The sequence below is a fragment of the Oncorhynchus tshawytscha genome, linkage group LG18 (assembly GCF_018296145.1).
Source record: "Oncorhynchus tshawytscha isolate Ot180627B linkage group LG18, Otsh_v2.0, whole genome shotgun sequence".
In the NCBI taxonomy this organism is placed as follows: Eukaryota; Metazoa; Chordata; class Actinopteri; order Salmoniformes; family Salmonidae; genus Oncorhynchus; species Oncorhynchus tshawytscha.
The window spans coordinates 20,351,588-20,373,907 of record NC_056446.1 but is presented as its reverse complement, the minus strand read 5'-3'; the positions used below and the strand labels follow the sequence as shown (position 1 = coordinate 20,373,907).

At 42.0% G+C, this 22,320-nt stretch overlaps 1 protein-coding gene and 1 long non-coding RNA gene across 2 annotated transcripts; one reads left to right on the top strand and one right to left on the bottom strand.

Annotated features, from left to right (window-relative positions):
* Window positions 1–111: 111 nt before the first annotated feature.
* thbd (thrombomodulin) lies at window positions 112–3,223 on the bottom strand. The gene has a single exon (XM_024378091.2). The coding sequence runs from the start codon at window positions 3,061–3,063 to the stop codon at window positions 1,447–1,449; it is 1,617 nt and encodes a 538-aa protein (XP_024233859.1). The 5' UTR covers window positions 3,064–3,223; the 3' UTR covers window positions 112–1,446.
* A 13,513-nt stretch (window positions 3,224–16,736) lies between these two features.
* On the top strand, window positions 16,737–18,365 carry LOC112218091. The gene is made up of 7 exons (XR_002948563.2): window positions 16,737–16,775; window positions 17,189–17,219; window positions 17,351–17,470; window positions 17,559–17,624; window positions 17,809–17,898; window positions 18,033–18,138; window positions 18,334–18,365. It is a non-coding gene; the product is annotated as an uncharacterized LOC112218091 (long non-coding RNA).
* The last annotated feature ends 3,955 nt before the right edge of the window (window positions 18,366–22,320 follow it).

Here is a 22,320-nt window from a genome sequence, read left to right as displayed (position 1 = left end):
TATGCATATTGGGTCTGAAGACATCTACTATGGATTATATGTGTACCTATAACCATGTTTTTATGCGAGTAAAGTCCTACCTTATAAAACAAATACAAATCCTGACAGCTGTAATGAAAACAGGAAGTTTTGGTACAATTTTATAAATGCGGACAGATCATTTGTTCGTTCCATATGTGTGTTAACTTTTTGTCAGTAAAATTAATTACATGAGAAATAGCAGTGCAAACATTGTGTGTGCAAATATTGATATAATAACCCATATCAGCAGGAAGTAGGGGTCCTGAGGGTGCTGCAGCACCCCCTAAAAAATCGGAATAAATAAAAAATAGTAATACATATGTTTTTTTCACAAAAGTAGTGCACTGGGCCTTTAATAGTCCTGCATTACTGGACCAATGTAGCCATCTGTAGTAAAAATAATAATTCTGCACCGTTCATTAAGTGACAAGTTGAATCAAGTGTACTTGTCCTGGGCTACAATAAAACTGTGTGCTGCTGTGCTTACTCGAGGACTGGAGTGATGGCATTAGCCTTAAAGGCTCTGCATGGTCAATCCGACATCTGCTGTGGCTGTACAGCATTTACTGCGATGCAGCGACAGCAGAAGTCTGTAGTGACGCCTCTAGCACTGAGATCAAATCACTACAGACCCTGGTTCGATTTGATCTCAGTGCTAGAGGCGTCACTACAGACCCTGGTTCGATTCCAGGCTGTATTACAACCGGCCGTGATTGGGAGTCCTATTGGGCAGCTTACAATTGGCCAGGCAAGTGAATTTATATAGCCCTTCTTACATCAGCTGATATCTCAAAGTGCTGTACAGAAACCCAGCCTAAAACCCCAAACAGCAAGCAATGCAGGTGGTAAAATACCACTTGTGGGAAAATGCAGATATTTTCCTTATGCAGATTCTAGAATATTCACACGAAAATCTGTTGACAATTGATTGGAAACCTTGCTATAGTCAAAGAAAAAGGGCTGACTATTAAGCGATAAGGATAAATAAGCGTCACCAGAAAGCAACCTCTTTCAGAGTCCACAAGGGGTCACACTTCACAAAAGATTGGGTATTGTGGTGAGAACGTAAAAGACGCACAAATAATGACAATTTAATATACACTACCGTTCAAAAGTTTGGGGTCTACACTGTATTTCTGATCAATTTTATGTTATTTTAATGGACAAAACATGTGCTTTTCTTTCAAAAACAAGGACATTTCTAAGTGACCTCAAACTTTTGAAAGGTAGTATTGGTTACTTAGACAGGTCTGCATTTTCAGTAATGAGATGCTTATGGAGTCATTACATTTATGATAGGTTTACTACAACTGTATGAAATAAAAATATAAAACATTCAAACATCTGATTCTCCTTTGCAGACGTGTAAAAAGGTAATGACAATGAAAATGACAGTTATCCAACAAAATATTGATTGTCCTATATCTACTGTCTGTCAAATGATAATGTTTTGTACTTATCCATTGTGACTTGTTGCAAATCGTGATTACCAAAATCTTGGCTTTCGAAAGCAATGTCTAAATTACCTCGACGTTTTAGTATCAGGTGAATAAGTACAACCATCACCAAAATAACAATGACAATGCATACTATAATTCCAAGAAGACCCCCAGCCTTTACAGTGGAAGGGCGCTCAGTTGGATGCTTAACAAATGGTGTAAATGGTATGGTAAAACCTGAAACATTTGACGGTTCTCTCTCAACACAATCATTTAAACCAACCAAGTCGAATCCCTCATCACAAGAACACAGGTAACCTCCATACGTATTTGTACAATTATGATGGCACTCATCCATCTCACATTCATCTATGTCAACACAAATTGACTTCCCATTTTTGTCATCGAGTATGTAACCATTTGGACAGTTGCAATGATGTGGTTTACTTGGGTCACATTCTGGGGAACACTCGGCTAAACAAACAAATTGGCACCGGTTGGTGTCTTCGGTCATTCGTATGAATCCATCCCAACAGGAGCAATTGTAACTGCCTATTGTGTTACTGCATTCGTGGTCACATGGACCCATGGAGCATTCATCTTCATCGACGCATTTGTCATTTTCAAACACATATCCCTTATGGCATTCGCATTTAAATCCACCAACAGTATTGACACACTTAATGTTATGTCCAGGGCACTGTCTGTTATCGATACAATCATCAATGTCTTTGCACTGCTTCCCATCTTCTGCCAGTGCATACCCATGCTGACACATGCAAGTGTAGCTGTCATCCTTTTTTTGGCAGAGATGTGCGCATCCTGAGTCAAGGCAGGGGTCATTTTGCGCATCTTCACATGTGACGTTATTGTCCTGGAGAGTTTTCCCAGGTGGGCAGGTGCATACAGGTTTAGTATTAACTGAGGAACAGTCATGCGCACAGCCACCTCTGAATACCTCGCAACTCCACGGTGCTTGTAGCCACTGTTCAGATAGACAGATATACTTCGACCCGATGGATTTGAGCGTTGCAGTGGTTCCGAGGGGTAATGTCAGTAGGTTCTCTCCCTTGAATCCCAACGGAGTCTCATACAGAACTGATTCGTCCCCTTTTACAATTACATGTTGGCAGGGACTGTCAAGTTTATATTCACAAATATATCCATCTACTTTACTTTCGCATGGTTGTTCCTTCCACAGAAAGTCGTATTTTGATACCGAAATACATTTTGAAGAACAGACATCTTCAAAGCGCCCCCAGTTCTGGAATTTGGTTTCATTATCTCCAGTTATCCACCTGTACCCTCGTAAAAACGATGCTTGTTCGGGGCATTGCCCGCTTGGTAAATGTAAACCAATCCAATAATCTCCTCTATGAATACCAAGTAATATTAAAAGGATGCTATGTGATATCAAAGATCGAACTGTCATTAAATATCCATTATTATTTTCCTCACAACGTTTTTGAGCGGTTCCAAAGTTAGCTTGGTCCTGGAAAACGGCAAAGCACTGCTTCCCCAAGCAGTATCCGACGAGGGGGTCTTCCCCGTTCACTCTCAAAAGGAACGTCAGGGCAACGAGTATTGCTACTGTATCCCCCATTTTTTTTTTAAACAATCTCCTACGCCTCAAACTAAATATAAAAATCGCATATAATTTAGATGTAGGCTACTCGTCTATTAGGCATGGCTTGAGTTGCAGAATGAACGTTAAGACTGCCGATAACTCCCATTTATATAAGCCTCCCTCCATGTCTTCGATTGATCAAGGAAGGAAGTTCCTTTCTGGATGGCGTAGTTGCTGACCAAGAACAAACAAGTTCTCTCTGAACCTGCCTATCATGCTAAACAACCAGCCACTGGGTAACGGCTGGGTGAATCAACATTGTTTCCATCTCATTTCAACCTCAAATATCAATGTGTTGAGGTTGAATCAACGTGGAAAACTAATTAGATTTGCAAAAAGTAACATTTTCACCCAACCATTAACTAAATCTAACATGGCGATTTTTGTTCATGTTGAATACACGTTAGTTGACAACTCAACCAAATGTAAATCAAACCTAGACATTGAACTGACACGTGCACACACAACACACACACGAAATGTATATTTATAGTAAGCTATAGTCAAATTACGCACATATGGCAAAACTAGCATTTAAATAAGAAACACATTGAAAACACATCAATGACATCAAAAACGTAGATAACATCTTTCAGTGACATGCAGCCTAATTTGCTCAGTTCTCTCCTTGTGTTTACATGGTTCTCTCTCATGAGAATGCCCATTGGGCAGCCAAATGGCACATTCTGAGTTATTGCAAATAAACATGAGGACACGAGGACAAACACATTCTTCATGAGGTGATTTATACACGTTTTAGGTTATATTTGAATACATTCATTCGGAATAATATCTTATTATGCTTGATATTCAGGAACAACTCTGATTATATTGACAACATACACTACATGGCCAAAAGTATGTGGACACCCCTTCAAATTAGTGCATTCGGCTATATCAGCTAAATTCCCAATCTGGCCCTCATACCATCATTGCCAACTAATAATCCCCAGTTTACAAATTGGGTCATTCATCCTGTTGCTGTAAATTAGAATGTATTCTCAGTCAACTTACCTGGTAAAATAAGAGTTTAAAAACTAAACAATAATAAAGCCACACCCGTTGCTGACAGGCGTATAAAATCAAGCACACAGCCATGCAATCTCCATAGATAAAAACACTGGCAGTAGAATGGCCCGTACCGAAAAGCTCTGTGACTTTCAACGTGGCACTGTCATAGGATGCCAACTTTCCAACAAGTCAGTTTGTGAAATTTCTGCCCTGCTAGAGCTTCCCTGGTCAACTGTAAGTGCTGTTATGGAAGTGGAAACTTCTAGGAGCATCAATGGTTCAGCCTCAACGTGGTAAGCTTCACAAGCTCACAGAATGTGACCACTGAGTGCTGAAACACTTAGCATATAAAAATTGTCTGTCCTCGGTTGCAACACTCACTACCGATTTTCCAAAGCAACGTCAACACAAGAACTGTTCGTCGTGAGTTTCATGAAATGGATTTCCATGGCCGAGCATCTGCACAGAAGCCTAAGATCACCATGCGCAATGCCAAGTGTCGACTGGAAAGGTATAAAGTTCGCTGCCATTGGACTCTGGAGCAGTGAAAATGCGTTCTCTCGAGTGATGAATCACGCTTCACCATTTGGCAGTCCGACGGACGAATTTGGGTTTGGCGGATACCAGGAGAATGCTACCTGCCCCGATGCATAGTGCCAAATGTAAAGTTTGGTGGAGGAGGGATAATGGTCTGGGGTTGTTTTTTGTTGTTCATGGTAGACCTACAATGCATACAATGACATTCTAGGCGACAACAGTTTGGGGGAAGGCCCTTTCCTGTTTCAGCATGACAATGACCACGTGCACAAAGCGAGGTCCATACAGAAATTATTTGTTGAGATCGGTGTGGAAGAACTTGACTGGTCTGCGCAGAGCCCTGACCTCATCTCCATTGAACACCTTTGTGATGAATTGGAACACCAACTGCGAACCAGGACTAATCGCCCAACATCAATGCCCGAACTCACTAACATGCTGACCACACCACCTGCGTTACGTGCATGAGCATTGCAAAATAAATGTACACATACATGTTATTCAATCATTTCATCCAAACTGCTCGCTCGCGTCAACTAGCGTTTGCGTTGCCAGGCACTAAAATAGAACGTGGTTCTATTTTTGACACTTAACGCATGGCAAGTCCCGCCTCTCCCATCTCCTCATTGGTTTTTAGGAGCATATACCCACATGGGTGATTGCAAGATGAACTGAGGTCCACAGTCCAGTCCAGTTGGTGGTGGTAATGCACCTTAAAGATGTTTGCCAACCACCATATAAAGTCTGAAGAAGAAGAAGAAGAAGATGACGACTGAAGGAGGAGATATTACTAGAAACTAACTAAGTTTCCCCTTTTATCTTTTTATTTTTTTATTTCACCTTTATTTAACCAGGTAGGCTAGTTGAGAACAAGTTTTCAATTACAACTGTGTCCTGGCCAAGATAAAGCATAGCAGTGTGAACAGACAGCAACACAGAGTTACACATGGAGTAAACAATAAACAAGTCAATAACACAGTAGAATTTTTTTTTTATGTAAAAAAAAGAGTCTATATACATTGTGTGCAAAAGGCATGAGGAGGTAGGCGAATAATTACAATTTAGCAGATTAACACTGGAGTGATAAATGATCAGATGGTCATGTGCAGGTAGAGATACTGGTGTGCAAAAGAGCAGAAAAGTAAATAAATAAAAACAGTATGGGGATGAGGTAGGTAAATTGGGTGGGCTATTTACCGATGGACTATGTACAGCTGCAGCGATGGGTTAGCTGCTCAGATAGCAGATGTTTAAAGTTGGTGAGGGAGATAAAAGTCTCCAACTTCAACGATTTTTGCAATTCGTTCCAGTCACAGGCAGCAGAGAACTGGATGAAAGGCGGCCAAATGAGGTGTTGGCTTTAGGGATGATCAGTGAGATACACCTGCTGGAGTTCGTGCTACGGGTGGGTGTTGCCATCGTGACCAGTGAACTGAGATAAGGCGGAGCTTTACCTAGCATGGACTTGTAGATGACCTGGGGCCAGTAGGTCTGGCGACGAATATGTAGCGAGGGCCAGCCGACTAGAGCATACAGTTCGCAGTGGTGGGTGGTATAAGCTGCTTTAGTAACAACGCGGATAGCACTGTGATAAACTGCATCCAGTTTGCTGAGTAGAGTATTAGAAGCCATTTTGTAGATGACATCGGCGAAGTCGAGGATCGGTAGGATAGTCAGTTTTACTAGGGTAAGTTTGGCGGCGTGAGTGAAGGAGGCTTTGTTGCGAAATAGAAAGCCGATTCTAGATTTGATTTTGGATTGGAGATGTTTGATATGAGTCTGGAAGGAGAGTTTACAGTCTAGCCAGACACCTAGGTACTTATAGATGTCCACATATTCTAGGTCGGAACCATCCAGGGTGGTGATGCTAGTTGGGCGTGCGGGTGCAGGCAGCGAACGGTTGAAAAGCATGCATTTGGTTTTACTAGCGTTTAAGAGCAGTTGGAGGCCACGGAAGGAGTGTTGTATGGCATTGAAGCTCGTTTGGAGGTTAGATAGCACAGTGTCCAAGGAAGGGCCAGAAGTATACAGAATGGTGTCGTCTGCGTAGAGATGGATCAGGGAATCGGCCGCAGCAAGAGCAACATCATTGATATATACAGAGAAATGAGTCGGACCGAGAATTGAACCCTGTGGCACCCCCATAGAGACTGCCAGAGGACCGGACAACATGCCTGTGGATTAATTGTCGGAGTAGAGAACACACAATTTTGTGTGACTCAAAATGGGCCAAAATTCTACAAAGATCCAGGGAAAAAAGGACCTTGGTGCATTTCAAGTAAAATAATAACCCAATGTTTACATCCCAGGACAAATTAGCTAGCAACAGCAAGCTAGCTAGCTAAATGGCCATGAATGTTTCATGCGTTTTGACCTGTCCACAAATTAATATAGTTGGTTCAAAGATATTTCAACCAGTGTGTCCTGATCTCGTCACGACCAAATCAACATGCGATTGTGCATGCGGACGCACGTACCTGGTCTAGTCAGCATGTTATGCTCTTGTGACTGAATGGTAGCAAGTCCCCGCAGCAATGTTCCAATATCTAGCGGAAAGCCTTCCCAGAAGAATGGAGGCTGTTATAGCAGCAAATGGGGGACCAACTCATGATTTTGGAATAAAATGTTCGATGAGCAGGTGTCCATGTAGTGATTCTAGGTCTCTCTGTTTGTCTGGGAGGAGTAGGAACATAAACACTCGCGGGAGGGACCCTTCCCAGGGGGAGAGTGTGAGTCATGAGTGACACATTGTGCTACCGGACATGGAAGGTGGGCTCACTTCCTCTAAGGCCACCCCACAATTCACGGTAGCAGTTGATAGAAACGGCATGCTATTTCAGTGTCTCTGTATTTCCTTTGATAAAAATGGATGAAGTGAGAGGAATGGAGAATGGGGTGGAAGTGAGGTGGCTTTGGCATTCGGGGAAGCAATCTTTTGTTCATGCAATGGAAACAAAATTTGTCTAACCCTCTCATTTGATTAGGCCTACTGTGGTCTTCATGACGAAAAGGTTGTCACGATGAAGACCATTACGGACATTGTATGATAATTAGTGGCGTTTGTGAATTATTGATGGCTTCTTGATATGCCTGGGGAAATGTTTTCTCTGTTTTGCATATCTATTTGATTAAACTTACTAGTGAAAACTTCAAGATGTGTCTGCAGAAAAATGTTTATTTGGGGAAAATCAAAGATATCCAGAACGGAAGAAACAGTGCCTGTTCTTTCCAACACTTACTTGGCTTGTGTTTGCATAGCCACATTCTGACACAGCCAGTTCCGTTGTTGCTGGTGCCACCAATAACATATCTGAAGCATATCATTGAGTAAGCAGTACCTCAAAAGGGACCAGTTCTTTGTGGCCACAGGGTACAGCAGTGTTTTATCTAGATGTAGGCTACTCGTAATGGAGGAAATGGGAGGTCTTCCTCTGCAGGGTGTAGTTGAGCATGAGGAGAAAGGGAGGAGGTCTGTACCGATAACCTTCTCTGTGCCACACACCCTCCCGGGAGTGATTACTCTCTGAGTAAGCATTGTCAGAAAAGGCTATATCATGGGTGAGATGAGATGGCTACCAACTCTACATTGATGATAACCTTTATGGAAATGGTTGAAATGACCTTGAAAAAGATTCCCTCATGTTGTTGTCAATGGAAAACTATAGATTGTGGAGGATGAAATAAGACATTTATATATTTATTAAAGAATATGTAGACATGCCATATTGAAAACATGAAACTTTCAAAAACATTGCATTTTAAGAGCAGCAATCTTCTCATAACTTGCAGTTATGTAATTTGACACAAATTTGACACAGAAATGTACCATGTGTAATGAATACATGAAAAGTCTTACTCACTCACGTTTATGTTGGGATTGTCCAACCCTGAAACCACGTAATATGATTCTAATGAAATTATTCTCAAAATTATTTGGCATGCCTCATGCTATTGCTAGTGGACTCAACCCAGCCAGTCATATTTTGGTATTCTGTCTGCCACAGTCTAAGCTTACCTTGCTTTGCTTTGTTGACCCTCTCTGTCCCTCTTTGACCCTCTGCCTCAAGGAACTCACTGTGAGGATATTGTATTTCGCTGCCTGAGAGGCACAGATAATAATTGTAGTGTAAATCATGTCCTGTGTTAGAACGGGAGGAAAGGTAGATCCACCGACTCAATGGCAGGAAATGGCCTCACGGGACTCTTAGATCACATCACTCCTCCACAGCTCACTTAAGTTTAATCAAGAAAAATTCCATGCGTCTTCATCGAACCCCCCCACCTAGCAACTGTCCCAAAACGGGTCAATATACTGAGGTAGGTGTAACGTGAAAATATGAGCAAATATTTAATCTATTATATGGTGTAATAGTTAATCTTGACAATGGTGTTTTGAAAGCAATATTTACGGTCATGACAAGTTTGCAAGTTTATATTGTAGTAATCCTGTATGATTAGCCGAAGTTTAGCAAAAAGTCTAGTAAGTGTGAAAACCTTGTTAGCAACAGAGCTTGCTCAGCATGAAGATATGTTCATCAGAGATGATGAAGTGATTTCAAAAGAAACCAGGACTGACTGCATGGGTGTCAAACGTGAGCTTAAGCCTGGAGCAGGGTTATAATAATTTTCCCCTATGGTCCGGAGCCTTCTGGTTTTCTGTTCTACCTGATAATTAATTGCACACTCGTGTCCCAGGTCTAAATCAGTCCCTGGTTAGAGGGGAACAATTAAAAAATGCAGTGGAACTGGCTTTAAGGTCAAGAGTTGAGTTGGAAGGGCTTAGAGATTAGTTTTCAGGTCTCAGGCAATGTTAATCATCAAGTGAGTGAACTTCACCTAACTTAAACCCATGGTGGCATTCATACAAATGTTTATTAGTTCAAAATACACAACCTAGACTCAAACAAAAATGAGTTTTGAAAAACTGTGGTTAATGGACAACAAATTCCATCTCTTGGGTAGGCTGAGTTCAAATTTTATTCCTGGGGGTTTGAGTCTCAGAATCCGGTCATTATTAATCTTTTCCTAGATCTCAGAGTGAGACTGTTGATTGGAAGGAGATGGATGGGGAGACAGTGGATGTTCAGTTAGAACATATCCTGTGGTGGAATGTGTTTTCAGAGACAGCCAGCTCTAAGTTTGTAAAATAGGGCTTCTCCAATAGGAAATCACACAGAGGCTCTAGTTTTTGACAGATTTCATTTACTACTGAGAAAATAACTGAGGGGTTTGGTGTACAACAGGATGGTTTATTGACCTATGTATAAACACATTGGAATGTGTTTCCAGCAATTGTTTTGTGTCACTCGGTACATGCAAAAAGAAGGGATATTTAAATCAGGCTGATAGAACTCCAGGGACAGGAAAACAAACCCTGACATGTCGTAGCCTTTGCCTTCATCCTACCTACACAGACTACTGGTAGTTTTTATTGATTTATTTTTATTTCACCTTTATTTAACCAGGTAGGCTAGTTGAGAACAAGTTCTCATTTACAACTGCGACCTGGCCAAGATAAAGCATAGCAGTGTGAACAGACAGCAACGCAGAGTTACACATGGAGTAAACAATAAACAAGTCAATAACACAGTATAATTTAAAAAATATATATTTTAAAAAAAAGAGTCTATATACATTGTGTGCAAAAGGCATGAGAAGGTAGGCGAATAATTACAATTTAGCAGATTAACACTGGAGTGATAAATGATCAGATGGTCATGTGCAGGTAGAGATACTAGTGTGCAAAAGAGCAGAAAAGTAAATAAATAAAAACAGTATGGGGACGAGGTAGGTAAATTGCAGGCAAACCCGTGTAGTAACTTTGAGAGTGGAGTCGGTAGCCAAGTAGATAGAGGTGTAGGATCTTAATTTGATCACTCTTTTGTTGCTCAGAATCTTCCTGCACCACAGAAAATGCAAGTTGTTGTGTATTTGAGTTTTTATAAAGCTTCTAAAGTTTGTAATTTTCACTTGATTTACCCTAACGAAAAATGTATCAATCCCTGCAAAAATGTCCATTATTTATAATCCACATAATAATCACATTATTTTCCTGTTGTAGCAAACTGGCTCAAATTAAGATCTTACATCTGTTAAACTGAGTTCCGAAAGCGCCAATCTGCAGTTCAAACGATGTAACCACTCTCCAATTCATAGACAGAGCTATGGATGCAGCGACTGGCCATCCATGGTATGATAATTATATTTTTAACCATGTTTTGAGGCTGTACAGTGTTTGTTTGTTTACATGCACATGTATAACTTTAGACCGTCCCCTCGCCCATACCCGGGCGCGAACCAGGGACCCTCTGCACACATCAACAACAGTCACCCACGAAGCATCGTTACCCATCGCTCCACAAAAGCCGCGGCCCTTGCAGAGCAAGGGGAAACACTACTTCAAGGTCTCAGAGCAAGTGACGTCACCGATTGAAACGCTATTTAGTGCGCACCACCGCTAACTAGCTAGCAGTTTCACATCCGTTACACACACACACACACACACACACACACACACACACACACACACACATAAAACACAGGCAGGCAGGCAGGCAGGCAGACTGACACAACACAAACACACATTACACACCACACATTCACACTCACACAGACACACTTTTACACTCATCATTTGCTGCTGCTGCTCTATTCTTTATTTGACTCTTATTATTATCTATCCTGATGCCTAGTCACTTTACTCTGCCTTCATGTACAAATCTACCTCAAATACCTGATTATTATCTATCCTGATGCCTAGTCACTTTACTCTGCCTTCATGTACATATCTACCTCAAATACCTCGTACCTCTGCACATTGATCTGGTACTGGTACTTCCTGTATGTAGCTCCATTCTTGTGTATTTTATTCCTCGTGTTACTATTTTACTTTTAAACTCTGCATTGTTGGGAAGAGCTGGAAAGCAAGAACTTCATGGTAAAGTCTACACCAGTTGTATTCGGCGCAAGTGACAAATAAAATGTGATTTCGTTTGGTTTGCATTTACATTGTTTACAAACATTTGAGTAAAACAAGCATATATTTTGGATTCTGTATGACAGTTGAACTAGGCGCAGGAGGCATTTATAAATTAGATACTTCAAGAATCAAGGGGTATAAATCATTTATTTAAAAGTTTTAAAAAAATGATGTACCAATCCCAGCTTTCCCCTGGTATGTTTACTAGCCTCTTCAAAGGACTTTAACTTGCAACCTTAAATCAATGCTTACTAGAGCCAAGCAGTGTCACACCACGTTCAGGTTTCTCTTGCATTAGACATGACTAAACCCTGAGATTTTCCCGACCACATAAACTGAACAGGAATTGCCTATAACTAGGGCCCTAACAATGTTTTTCCTGGGCAGGCAATTCTTTCCCCATAGACATTCATTTCCCTGGACATTACTTAGTCATCATTAATGAGAATATTTCTCCTCAGCCTTCCTTGCTGCACACCGTTCCCATCCGCCCTGAGCCCTGCGCACAAGGGACAGGAATACACCTACTGTAAAAAAAAATATGCCTTCCTCAGGGCTGGCCAGTCTGGCGTGGTGACAGGAATATTATTAACTTGAGGCAACCCCTGTTACAATAACAAACACATTGTGTATACAAAAGTATGTTGACACCCCTTCAAATTGGTGGATTTGGCTATTTCAGCCACACCCATTGCTGACAGGTATATAAAAATTGAGCACACATCCATGCAATCTCTATAGACATACAGTGCCTTGCGAAAGTATTCGGCCCCCTTGAACTTTGCAACCTTTTGCCACATTTCAGGCTTCAAAGATATAAAACTGTATTTTTTGTGAAGAATCAACAACAAGTGGGACACAATCATGAAGTGGAACGACATTTATTGGATATTTCACAAATCAAAAACTGAAAAATTGGGCGTGCAAAATTATTCAGCCCCTTTACTTTCAGTGCAGCAAACTCTCTCTAGAAGTTCAGTGAGGATCTCTGAATGATCCAATGTTGACCTAAATGACTAATGATGATAAATACAATCCACCTGTGTGTAATCACGTCTCCGTATAAATGCACCTGCACTGTGATAGTCTCAGAGGTCCGTTAAAAGCGCAGAGAGCATCATGAAGAACAAGGAACATACCAGGCAGGTCCGAGATACTGTTGTGAAGAAGTTTAAAGCCGGATTTGGATACAAAAAGATTTCCCAAGCTTTAAACATCCCAAGGAGCACTGTGCAAGCGATAATATTGAAATGGAAGGAGTATCAGACCACTGCAAATCTACCAAGACCTGGCTGTCCCTCTAAACTTTCAGCTCATACAAGGAGAAGACTGATCAGAGATGCAGCCAAGAGGCCCATGATCACTCTGGATGAACTGCAGAGATCTACAGCTGAGGTGGGAGACTCTGTCCATAGGACAACAATCAGTCGTATATTGCACAAATCTGGCCTTTATGGAAGAGTGGCAAGAAGAAAGCCATTTCTTAAAGATATCCATAAAAAGTGTTGTTTAAAGTTTGCCACAAGCCACTTGGGAGACACACCAAACATGTGGAAGAAGGTGCTCTGGTCAGATGAAACCAAAATTGAACTTTTTGGCAACAATGCAAAACGTTATGTTTGGCGTAAAAGCAACACAGCTCATCACCCTGACCACACCATCCCCACTGTCAAACATGGTGGTGGCAGCATCATGGTTTGGGCCTGCTTTTCTTCAGCAGGGAAGATGGTTAAAATTGATGGGAAGATGGATGGAGCCAAATACAGGACCATTCTGGAAGAAAACCTGATGGAGTCTGCAAAAGACCTGAGACTGGGACGGAGATTTGTCTTCCAACAAGACAATGATCCAAAACATAAAGCAAAATCTACAATGGAATGGTTCAAAAATAAACATATCCAGGTGTTAGAATGGCCAAGTCAAAGTCCAGACCTGAATCCAATCGAGAATCTGTGGAAAGAACTGAAAACTGCTGTTCACAAATGCTCTCCATCCAACCTCACTGAGCTCGAGCTGTTTTGCAAGGAGGAATGGGCAAAAATTTCAGTCTCTCGATGTGCAAAACTGATAGAGACATACCCCAAGCGACTTACAGTTGTAATCGCAGCAAAAGGTGGCGCTACAAAGTATTAACTTAAGGGGGCTGAATAATTTTGCACGCCCAATTTTTCCGTTTTTGATTTGTTAAAAAAGTTTGAAATATCCAATAAATGTCGTTCCACTTCATGATTGTGTCCCACTTGTTGTTGATTCTTCACAAAAAAATACAGTTTTATATCTTTATGTTTGAAGCCTGAAATGTGGCAAAAGGTCGCAAAGTTCAAGGGGGCCGAATACTTTTGCAAGGCACTGTATTGCCCTGGTTGCCTGGAGAGAGCCACTAAAGCCAGTTGTTTTTCTGTGTGTGTAAGTTTGTGTGTGTCTTAGCACATAGATAGGTAGGTGACCCTAACCTAACAGATAGGTTAATTACATAGCAATTCCATCTACAGTGTTGTTACTACAGGTGTTGATATATACTTACAGCATAGCTAATACACACCTAATGTAAAGTGTGTTCAATGTTTCCTCAAGGTCACGCAGCCATTTGAACTACTTGGCAAACTTATCGGCAAACTGACACAGACAGACAGCGGACACCAGTACATCTGTGTTATGACTGACCACCTCACTAAATGGCCACAGGCATACCCCCTCCGCACAAAGTCTGTTAAGGAGGTCACAGACTGCATAATCAAATTTTTCTATCAGTTTGAGGCACCAAAACATATACTCACAGACCAAGGGAAGGAGTTTGTCAATGAGGTAAATAGTAACTGTGTTACTCAACTTAAATATTGGTTTAAATGTCTTCAGCTTTCTAAAAAAAATCCCCTTTTATAAAAAAAGATAAACTAAAATGTCTGCAAGGCTCTGGCGATCTGAAGAAGTCTCTGCTCAACGTACCATCCCCAGATGAATGGATTGGTAGAAAGGATGAACGGGTGAAAACAGAGGTATAAGCAACATCTGTAGACTGATGTTATAATATTATTTAACAGACCGTGGTGGTTTTGAGTTCATCAATTGTAATGTTCTAAAAACGTTCACATTCTAAGAATAACTTGTGTCATATAATTTTCAATTCAATCATATTTTCAGAGCCATCTCTAAATTAGTGGGCCAAACACCAAAATAGTGGGACAGGCACCTTGATGGCGTAATGTTTGGTTTAAGAACCAAGAATCAAATGACAACAAAATACTCCCCCTTCGACCTGATGTTCGGTAGAGAGGCTCGCTACCCGTCAGAGGTTCCAGAAAATTACAGGGTTGGTGTACATCATTTTACATTCTAATTGATTTGAGAAGTGTAGACTGTATCTTTGTAAGTTTAAATTAATATCAGAAATATATGTTATAGATTGACAGCAGTGCCGAGGAGGTCTTAGCAGTGGAAGACTTAACAGAAGATATGCTGAAGCTCAATGAGGTTCTCCAGACTGACAGAGTGTGGCAGGTTAATATCCGCAACCAGCAGAGGAAAGGGGGCGAACTAGATCACAACTATCTCGGCCAATGTACGATTCGAGGTCTCAAAAGCAAAAGTGTGGACGTGGAAGATGACAAGGGGGTTATCTTCCCTAAAATAAGCATGGATCACCTGAGGCATCATGTAGAGGAGACTCCTCAGATCCCTCATAAAATAAAGGCAGCAGCCTCCAGAACCACCACACCAGCAGATGCAGCCTCCACAGCCACTACACCAGCGGCCTCCACAGCCACCACGCCAGCAGGTGCAGCCTCCACAGCCACCACACCAGCAGCCTCCACCTCCTCAGCCACCACACCAGCAGCAGCAGCAGCTACTGATATAAACAAATGTATGTATGTAATCTTATCAGGTTGATCCATTTATATATCTCAGTACACCTACAGGTACATTTTCCAGGTGTTGCAGAGGCTTGAGGAGGAACATATGTATACAGTTGAAGTCGGAAGTTTACATACAACTTAGCCAAATACATTTAAACTTCGTTTTTCACAATTTCTGACTTTTAATCCTAGTAAAAAATTAGCTGTCTTGGGTCAGTTAGTATCACCACTTTATTTTAAGAATGTGAAATGTCAGAATAATATCAGAGAGAATGATTTATTTCAGCTTTTATTTCTTTCATCACATTCCCATTGGGTAAGAAGTTTACATACACTCAATTAGTATTTGGTAGTATTGCCTTTAAATTGTTTAACTTGGGTCAAACGTTTCAGGTAGCCTTCCCACAATAAGTTGTGTGAATTTTGGCCCATTCCTCCTGACAGAGCTGGTGTAACTGAGTCAGGTTTGTAGGCCTCCTTGCTCGCACATGCTTTTTCAATTCTGCCCACAAATTTTCTATAGGCTGAGGTCAGGGCTTTGTGATGGCCACTCCAATACCTTGACTTTGTTGTCCGTAATCCATTTTGCCACAACTTATGCTTAGCATCAATTGTCCATTTGGAAAACTCATTTGCGACCAAGCTTTAACTTCCTGACTGATATCTTGAGATGTTGCCTCAATATATCCACATAATTCTACTTCCTCATGATGCCATCTATTGTGTGAAGTGCACCAGTCCCTCCTGCAGCAAAGCACCCCCACAACATGATGCTGCCAACCCCGTGCTTCACGGTTGGGATGGTGCTCTTCAGTTTGCAAGCCTCCCCCTTTTTCCTCCAAACATAACAATGGTCATTATGGCCAAACAGTTCTATTTTTGTTTCATCAGACCAGAGGACATTTCTCCAAAAAGGACGATCTTTGTCCCCATGTGCAGTTGCAAACGGTAGTCTGGCTATTTTATGTTGGTTTTGGAGTGGTGGCTTCTTCCTTGCTGAGCAGCCTTTCAGGTTATGTCAATATAGGGCTTGTTTTACTGTGGATATAGGTCAAGGTCCTTTGCTGTTGTTCTGGGATTGATTTGCACTTCTCGCACCAAAATACGTTCATCTCTAGGAGACAGAACACGCTTCCTTCCTGAGCGGTATGACGGTTGCGTGGTCCCATGGGGTTCATACTTGCAAACTATTGTTTGTACAGATGAACGTGGTACCTTCAGGCGTTTGGAAATTGCTCCCAAGGAGGTCTTGGCTAATTTATTTTGATTTTCCCATGATGTCAAGCAAAGAGGCACTGAGTTGAAAGGTAGGCCTTGAAATACATCCACAGGCACATCTCCAATTGACTGAAATGATGTCAATTAGCCTATCAGAAGCTTCTAAAGCCATGACATCATTTTCTGGAATATTCCAAGCTGTTTAATGGCACAGTCAACTTAGTGTATGTAAACATCTGACCCACTGGAATTGTGATACAATCAATTATAAGTGAAATAATCTGTCTGTAAACAAATTTTGTAAGGATTACTTGTGTCATGCACAAAGTATATATCCTAACCGATTTGCCAAAACTATAGTTTGTTAACCAAAAATTTGTGGAGTGGTTGAAAAACAAGTTTTAATGACTCCAACCTAAGTGTATGTAAACTTCCGACTTCAACTGTATGCGCTGTTGTCTAGAATCGGCCCATTTAAAATCTTTTATCGTGATCTCCACAGAACTGGTCCAAATAGGGAGCTGGAAAGTGAGGTAAGACTGTGTTGCATGTACAGTATATGTAAACACTGCATGTGTGTGATTTTTCTGTGTATTTATGAGGAAAACCTAAATGGTTGTTTTTCCATTTAAAGATTTAACTTCATTGTCTTTTTTTCTGTCAGACCATCAATGCCTACATGTTCCATCTGGTGCGAAATTTTTAAAGGCAGTCAACCGAGCAAGCTTTCTACAATGACCTTTAAAATTACTGGCATTTGGGGAGCAAGAAATCAAAACTTAAGGTTGTTTGGATTATTCTCATAATATTATATCTTATATTTGACAGATTTTGAACTCAAGCAACTGTATCCTTGCTCGTTTAAATTTCAGATTGATCCAATGATGTACAAGTACATTATTGGCATCATCAATGAACACAACCACTGGACTGTGACGGTAAGAGCCGCTAAGGCAGTACTAAGAACTATGAAATACATACATAATACAGAATATACATGTGAACACATACGTGTGTAAAATGTGTGTGTGCCATATGTGTGTATTTATGTGTGTGTAATATGTGTGTGTCATGTGTCTGTCTGTCTGTCTGTCTGTCTGTCTGTCTAACTAAACTTGAAAGGTTATCCTGCCATCCCAGAAGAGGGCTCTGTTCCTCAAACCAATGGGAAAAAGTGCCAGAAAGATAAAAAGATGCCAGGGGGTGAACAAGGTAAAAACTGCTTTTAATATTAATTTTACAATGGATTCAATAAAGTATTTGAAATGCTATACTGTTATTAATCTCTATATTGTAATCAATAAAGTGTTTCAAAATGCTGTTCATTTCTTAACATATATGTTCAGATCATTCCTGAGAGAGAAGGGGTGTAATATCTCCAGATGGGTATGTGGTACCCTTCCTCACCCATGCCAACAAGATGTTACTTCTTTTGGGGTCTTTGCCTTGAAAGTAAGTATGAGAGTATAAGTAATATACAATTAACCTACTGAAAGTATACTGACTAAAGGGCTAAACAGAACTGTCAAATTATATCATAGCTGTGTCGTTATATACTTGCAAATTAGAATCTTAAGTGTAACATAATTTTGTTGGGGAAAACTGAAATGCCCAGCAAATCCCCAGTTTGCTGAATGTGTTCTGAAGGAGGAGTCGATTGTCTTTTCAAATACGGACGAAGACGTTAACATCTTGAGAGAAGAAATAGCAGCCACTCTCCTCCAAAACACTGGTATGTTACATTTCTAATTTAATTGTAGATTAAAAAAAAACATTTATATGGATCTTTCATCTTTGATCCAACTTCTGACTAGATGGCCACTAAAACACATGTATTTAAATAATTGTGTTACAAGGAACCTGTACTATTCCCTTGTTCTCTGTTCCCTGTTTGCTCTGAAAAATACATGTAAATATGTACATACTGCTTGACATTATGTTTTGCTAGATGACAAACTGTGGCACTTCTGTGGGAAGGTGGACAATAATGAGGAAGACACTAAGTGTTTCGAGTTTCAGAGATTTTTGTAGTTCGTTCCAGTCATTGCGCAGTCAACATTAGTCAGAAATAGCATAATAAATATTCACTTACCTTTGATGATCTTCATCAGAATGCACTCCCAGGAATCGCAGTTCCACAATAAATGTTTGTTTTGTTCGATAATGTCCATCATTTATGTCCAAATAGCCTTGTTAGAGCGTTTTGTAAACAAATCCAAACGCGCGTTCAGGTCCAGCAGAACGTTGGACGAAAAGTTCCAAAAGTTATATTACAGGTCGTTGAACCTTTCAAATTAAGTATAGAATCAATCTTTAGGATGTTTTTATCATAAATGTTCAATAATGTTCCAACCGGAGAATTCCATTGTCTGTAGAAAAGCAATGGAACGAGTGATACCTCTCATGTGAAATGCGCATGACTGAAAATGAGGCTGCTGCCAGACCCCTTAGTCAAACTTAGTCAAATCTTTAGTCAAATCTTTCATCTTCTACTTCCGGCGCCGACAGAGATGGCCGCCTCGCTTCGCGTTCCTAGGAAACTATGCAGTTTTTTGTTTTTTTACGTGTTATTTCTTACACTAGTACCCCAGGTCATCTTAGGTTTCTTTACATACAGCCGAGAAGAACTACTGAATATAAGATCAGCGTCAACTCACCATCAGTACGACCAAGAATATGTTTTTCGCGATGCGGATCCTGTGTTCTGCCTTACAACCAGTGTAACCGAGTGGATCACATGCAGCGACCAAAAAAAAAAAACGACTCAGAAAAGAGGGAAACGAAGCGGTCTTCTGGTCAGACTCCGGAGACGGGCACATCGTGCACCACTCCCTAGCATTCTTCTTGCCAATGTCCAGTCTCTTGACAACAAGGTTGATGAAATCCGAGCAAGGGTAGCATTCCAGAGGGACATCAGAGACTGTAACGTTCTTTGCTTCACGGAAACATGGCTAACTGGAGAGACGCAATCCGAAGCGGTGCAGCCAGCGGGTTTCTCCACGCATCGCGCCGACAGAAACAAACATCTTTCTGGTAAGAAGAGGGGCGGGGGCGTATGTCTTATGGCCAACGTGACATGGTGTGATGAAAGAAACATACAGGAACTCAAATCCTTCTGTTCACCTGATTTAGAATTCCTCACAATCAAATGTAGACCGCATTATCTACCAAGAGAATTCTCTTCGATTATAATCACAGCCGTATATATCCCCCCCAAGCAGACACATCGATGGCTCTGAACGAACTTTATTTAACTCTCTGCAAACTGGAAACGATTTATCCGGAGGCTGCATTCATTGTAGCTGGGGATTTTAACAAGGCTAATCTGAAAACAAGACTCCTAAATTTTATCAGCATATCGATTGCGCAACCAGGGGTGGAAAGACCCTGGATCATTGTTACTCTAACTTCCGCGACGCATATAAGGCCCTGCCCCGCCCCCTCTCGGAAAAGCTGACCACGACTCCATTTTGTTGATCCCTGCCTACAGACAGAAACTAAAACAAGAAGCTCCCACGCTGAGGTCTGTCCAACGCTGGTCCGACCAAGCTGACTCCACACTCCAAGACTGCTTCCATCACGTGGACTGGGAGATGTTTCGTATTGCGTCAGACAACAACATTGACGAATACGCTGATACGGTGTGCGAGTTCATTAGAACGTGCGTTGAAGATGTCGTTCCCATAGCAACGATTAAAACATTCCCTAACCAGAAACCGTGGATTGATGGCAGCATTCGTGTGAAACTGAAGGCACGAACCACTGCTTTTAATCAGGGCAAGGTGTCTGGTAACATGACTGAATACAAACAGTGCAGCTATTCCCTCCGCAAGGCTATCAAACAAGCTAAGCGCCAGTACAGAGACAAAGTAGAATCTCAATTCAACGGCTCAGACACAAGAGGTATGTGGCAGGGTCTACAGTCAATCACGGACTACAGGAAGAAACCCAGCCCAGTCACGGACCAGGATGTCTTGCTCCCAGGCAGACTAAATAACTTTTTGCCCGCTTTGAGGACAATACAGTGCCACTGACACGGCCTGCAACGGAAACATGCGGTCTCTCCTTCACTGCAGCCGAAGTGAGTAAGACATTTAAACGTGTTAACCCTCGCAAGGCTGCAGGCCCAGACGGCATCCCCAGCCGCGCCCTCAGAGCATGCGCAGACCAGCTGGCCGGTGTGTTTACGGACATATTCAATCAATCCCTATACCAGTCTGCTGTTCCCACATGCTTCAAGAGGGCCACCATTGTTCCTGTTCCCAAGAAAGCTAAGGTAACTGAGCTAAACGACTACCGCCCGTAGCACTCACATCCGTCATCATGAAGTGCTTTGAGAGACTAGTCAAGGACCATATCACCTCCACCCTACCTGACACCCTTGACCCACTCCAATTTGCTTACCGCCCAAATAGGTCCACAGACGATGCAACCTCAACCACACTGCACACTGCCCTAACCCATCTGGACAAGAGGAATACCTATGTGAGAATGCTGTTCATCGACTACAGCTCGGCATTCAACACCATAGTACCCTCCAAGCTCGTCATCAAGCTCGAGACCCTGGGTCTCGACCCCGCCCTGTGCAACTGGGTACTGGACTTCCTGACGGGCCGCCCCCAGGTGGTGAGGGTAGGCAACAACATCTCCTCCCCACTGATCCTCAACACTGGGGCCCCACAAGGGTGCGTTCTGAGCCCTCTCCTGTACTCCCTGTTCACCCACGACTGCGTGGCCATGCACGCCTCCAACTCAATCATCAAGTTTGCGGACGACACAACAGTGGTAGGCTTGATTACCAACAACGACGAGACGGCCTACAGGGAGGAGGTGAGGGCCCTCGGAGTGTGGTGTCAGGAAAATAACCTCACACTCAACGTCAACAAAACTAAGGAGATGATTGTGGACTTCAGGAAACAGCAGAGGGAACACACCCCCCATCCACATCGATGGAACAGTAGTGGAGAGGGTAGCAAGTTTTAAGTTCCTCGGCATACACATCACAGACAAACTGAATTGGTCCACTCACACAGACAGCATCGTGAGGAAGGCGCAGCAGCGCCTCTTCAACCTCAGGAGGCTGAAGAAATTCGGCTTGTCACCAAAAGCACTCACAAACTTCTACAGATGCACAATCGAGAGCATCCTGGCGGGCTGTATCACCGCCTGGTATGGCAACTGCACCGCCCTCAACCGTAAGGCTCTCCAGAGGGTAGTGAGGTCTGCACAACGCATCACCGGGGGCAAACTACCTGCCCTCCAGGACACCTACACCACCCGATGCTACAGGAAGGCCATAAAGATCATCAAGGACATCAACCACCCGAGCCACTGCCTGTTCACCCCGCTGCCATCCAGAAGGCGAGGTCAGTACAGGTGCATCAAAGCTGGGACCGAGAGACTGAAAAACAGCTTCTATCTCAAGGCCATCAGACTGTTAAACAGCCACCACTAACATTGAGTGGCTACTGCCAACACACTGTCAATGACACTGACTCTACTCCAGCCACTTTAATCATGGGAATTGATGGGAAATGATGTAAATATATCACTAGCCACTTTAAACAATGCTACCTTATATAATGTTACTTACCCTACATTGTTCATCTCATATGCATACGTTGATACTGTACT